Source organism: Athene cunicularia (assembly GCF_003259725.1).
Source record: "Athene cunicularia isolate RWA chromosome 28 unlocalized genomic scaffold, athCun1 chr28_part1, whole genome shotgun sequence".
Classification (NCBI taxonomy): domain Eukaryota; kingdom Metazoa; phylum Chordata; class Aves; order Strigiformes; family Strigidae; genus Athene; species Athene cunicularia.
In genome coordinates, this window is record NW_020799139.1 from 2,487,545 (window position 1) to 2,491,499 (window position 3,955).

The following is a 3,955-nucleotide window of genomic DNA, read 5'->3' on the forward strand; positions in this document are numbered from 1 at the left end:
TCGCCGCTCGGGTCGACACCAGGACTGGGCGTGCACGGGAGCGAGGACCAGCCAAGCGTCATTGTGAGCGAGTAACATACAGGAAAAACAACATTTTGGAGAAAAATATATTTCAGAGCTACTTAAAATACAGCTGATTAAAAAAGAAGAGAGACAAATATCCAGGTGTGTTTGTGACTCAGTTTCTGTGACAGAGCTGGCTCTCGGGGAATGAAAGGAATGTGCTGGGAGCGGGCAGTGCCCAGCCCCCTGCTTGTGCCCGGCTCCCGGGCCGGGGGTGTCAGGGAAACCCCCCCAGGGGTTCCTGGTGCTCCCCAGGGCCGCCGGTTTTGGATCCCCAGGGAGCAGCCCAGGGCTCGAAATGCCCTCGGTGGGGTGGGTGTGGGGAGTGGCGGGTGAGGGCTCTGCCCAGTGCAGGGCCGGCGGGAGCAGCCCTGCAGGCACGGGATGGGGGTGAAGCGATGCCTCGTCCTGGGGCAGGTATGGGGGGTGGCTGGGGGGGCTCTCACTGGGTCCCCCACCCCTGTGTGACAGGACCTTCCTGGGGCAGAGGCTGGAGCAGCAGAGTGGGGGCTGCCAGGGGGATGGATGGGGGGTTCAGCGGCCTTTGGGGTTCCCCACGCTTCTGGGGCCCTGGGGGGAGCTGGGGAAGGTTCTGACCCCCTCCCCCAGCACTCGGGGTCCTGGCACCGGCAGAGCTTTGGGGTCTTTCTCCCGAGGACGTGGCCCACTGGCCTCCCGTAGGCGTGGGGGGTGTGTGGGAGGGGTGTGGGCAGGAGCCTCGTTTCATGTTTCCTGAGCTGTTTTGGAACATGAAGAGAAGGTTTGTTGGGGAAAATGTCCCCAGCACGGAGGGCAACAGCCTTCACCCAGCCGGCGCTGAGCAACAACCCTGGAATGTTTTTCCTCCTCGGCTTTGCCAGCGCAGCCAGGGCAGCCCAGCGGCACCTTTCATCTCGGCGGGCGGGTGCCCGCGGGACGAGGGTTTATCTCAGGACTGGTATATCAGGGTTAATAGCTCATCCGCCGCCGCCGGAGGTTGAGCCAGAAGTTTCTGCCACCGGGATCCCGGGCCTGGGAGGTGGGTGGCAGCAAGAGGGTCCCCGGCTGAGCCTGTGCGCACCCCTCGGCACAGGGACAAGGCTTTGCTGTTCAGTCACCGAAACGCAGCCTGGGAGACCTGGAGAAACCTTCCTCCTGTCGCTGCCTTTCAGCTGGTGCTCGGCGCAGGGTTCCCGGCTCCCTCGGAGCTCGGGGGGTGATTTCTGAGGGACGAGCTGTGCTGGGGAGGGATTCGAGTGACCCGTGGGGGGAGCGTGGCTGCTGCCTCCTGCCTGGCTCGAGCCGGTGCCCACCGCGGTCACCACATGGTTAACGCGGTGGCCGTTCCCTCTCGCAGACACTTCGGGAGCTGGTTGGGTAAGAAATGGAACAAGTTTGGTGGTTTTCGCTGGGGCCATCGCTCACGTCTGACATGACAAAGTGACCGGGCTGCGCTGCCTTGCCGCAGCAGGCAGGGAGGGTGGTGCAGGAACGTGCCCTGGCCAGGAGGCCAAGGCCCGGGTGCTATTTCTGGCCATGCTCCCCTGTGGGCACGGGGCCGGTCCTTGCCACTGGCCGCCTTCCTGGCTCCGTCTCTGCTGGGCAGGATGGAGCGGAGCTGGGCAGGAGGGGCAGGACCAGCCTGGGGAGGCTGGGGGCTGGATTCTGCGCTTTAGGTCATGATCTGGGGTGTGAACGTGGGTGTCTGTGGCCCAAGTGATCCCCGAGCAGGTCTCGTCCTTTCTGCCCACAAAGTCCTGGCTCAAGGGCTGTGCATGGGTGGGGAGCAGCGTCCCAGCCCCCCCAGCCAGGGGCAGCCCCTAGGCTGTGTCTGCCCAAGGGCCGGGGCCGGCTCCCGCGGCGCTGCCCAGTGCCTGGTCCCACAGAGCCCCCTGCAACGCCGCCTGCGAGTGGGCTCCTGCTGGGACCCTCTCGATGCCTCGTCCCCCTCTGCCTTGTCCCTTTGGGTCCCCAGGGCTGCACCCTCCTTGCACCCCCTCCCGGGGGCTCCCCCCCGAGCAGCCGTGCCACTTCGGCCATGGGTCGCGCCTGCGGGAGCTTTCCTGCAGTGCCAGTGCGGCTCTGGGCCAGCAGCTGCTTTATCCTGCTCCCTCCTTTGTGCCACTGAAGAACCATCGCTGTGTGTTTTCCTGCGGGTGAGGTTTTGGAGCACGCAGGGGAGGGTGTGGGTCGATGAGGAGCTGGACACGACGGGGACCAGCCGGGCTCCTCAATGGCGCCTGCAGGGACGACGCTGGTGGCTGCAGCCACGACCCCGGGGGAGCCACCCCCCCCCAAGCTGAGCTGAACCCACCATCAAAGCTCCAAGACTCTCTCCCCTTCTTCCACGAAGCTTTAATTGCCACGAGTGCTCGGACACCCGACAGATACAACCCGTCGGTACACCCCAGTCCCGCGGCCTCTGCCCCAGCCGCCCACCAGCCGCCCCGTCCAGGCTGCGCTGGCTCCCGCTAGCTGTGTCTGGAGCCTTCCACACCCAATCTTCTGCCAGGCATTTAAAAATAAAACAATAAATAGCAAAAAAATAGATATGTACATAAATAAAATAACTATTTTTCCACTTTTTTTCCTACAGGGCGGCCCAGAGCTGCTCAGGGGGCTCAGCTGACGAGCATGGGGAGGAAGTGGGTGGAGAGGTGCTGCCGGCGAGTCTTGCCCCCTCGCTGCGGCCTGCCCCTGCTACTGAGCGAGAGGAACATGGGGCGGCCCCGGTGCCGCCAGCGCAGCGACGCGTAGGTGTTGTAGCCATTCTCCTCGATGCGCTCCGTGAACTTGCAGTTGGGGCTGAACTCCTTCTGGCAGGAGAGGGAAGGGGCTGAGGGGCGGCCGCGCTCGGCCGGGGCCCATCGTTGCCCTGCTCCGGCGGGGCTGTCCCCCAGGAGTGCGGCAGGGCAGGACCCCAGCTCCCCCCGAGTCCCCGGAGGGCAGAGGGGCTCTGCAGGTGCAATTGCCCGCTGGGAGTGGGTCAGGGTGCGGAAGCCAGGAGCCCGCTTCAGGGCACCAGTCCCAGCGGGATTGGAACCCCCCATTCCAGCTCTGCCCTGCACCTCTGACCCTGGTCCAGTCCCTCCCGGGAGGCAGCGTCCGACCTACCGACCCGTAGAGCCTCCCCCGCTTGTTCATGGCCAGGTAGAAGCCGGTGTGCACTGCCCGGATGGCCACGACGCCGACACGCACCGACCGGATCTCGACGATGCCTGCGGGACAGGAGGCGCGGCGGTGAGCCGGGGAGGTATGGACGGATGGACAGATGGATGGGCAACCTCCCTACGGCGCCCTGCCCTGACCCCGGGTCTGCGGGCGCCAAGTGCCCCCCCGCAGGGACGGGGCTGCCAACCCTCGCCCAGCACCGGAGCAGCCGGAGGGACGATGTGAGCGAAGGCTGAGCCAGGAGCGGGAGGGGGAACCTCTGAGCCAGGGGGGATTCGATCTTTACCCCTCCCCGGGGCTCAGCTGCTTCCCAGAAGCCCAACGGTGCGGGAGTGGCGCCAATCCGCCTGCCTGGAACAACCTGCCAGCCTGCCCGGTGCCGACCTCGCGTTTATCCTTCCCTCGTTGGCAGCTCTGCCCATGTGTCTGTCCCGAACACGCCCGCGGTGCCCAGGGACCCGACCTGCCTCTCGTGGCCCCCGGCCCCCTGCGTGCTTCAGGCACCAAGGCCAGCGCGGCCTTGGGGGGGCAAAGTGTGCCTGGGGGTGGCGGCGATGGCGCACAACTGCATCGCGGTGGCCAGAGGCGCCCAGGCAGGGGCCTGCGGGGCAGGAACGCGGCCGGGACGGGGCTGCCCGCGGGTACCGGTGCTGATCGCTGGCGCGAGCGGGGACACACGGCCCTGTGCTGGGGATGGCGGGCGGGTTGCGGCGGGACCTGGCCGGCGTGTGCCCGGGCACCG

At 66.3% G+C, this 3,955-nt stretch overlaps 2 protein-coding genes across 2 annotated transcripts in view; one reads left to right on the forward strand and one right to left on the reverse strand.

The window, feature by feature from the left end:
- Positions 1 to 2,518: 2,518 nt before the first annotated feature.
- Positions 2,519 to 3,353, reverse strand: LOC113489379 (fibroblast growth factor 22-like). Its single transcript, XM_026865051.1, has 2 exons — positions 3,157 to 3,353; positions 2,519 to 2,858 (listed from the first exon to the last, which is right to left on the reverse strand). The coding sequence occupies exons 1-2, from the start codon at positions 3,184 to 3,186 to the stop codon at positions 2,664 to 2,666; spliced, it is 225 nt and encodes a 74-aa protein (XP_026720852.1). The 5' UTR covers positions 3,187 to 3,353; the 3' UTR covers positions 2,519 to 2,663.
- Positions 3,354 to 3,767: 414 nt separating this feature from the next.
- POLRMT (RNA polymerase mitochondrial) overlaps positions 3,768 to 3,955 on the forward strand; it is a 15,446-nt gene continuing 15,258 nt past the window's right edge. The window contains exon 1 of the mRNA XM_026864929.1: positions 3,768 to 3,854. Coding sequence (XP_026720730.1) covers positions 3,768 to 3,854 — 87 coding nt within the window. The remainder of the gene's footprint in view (positions 3,855 to 3,955) is intronic.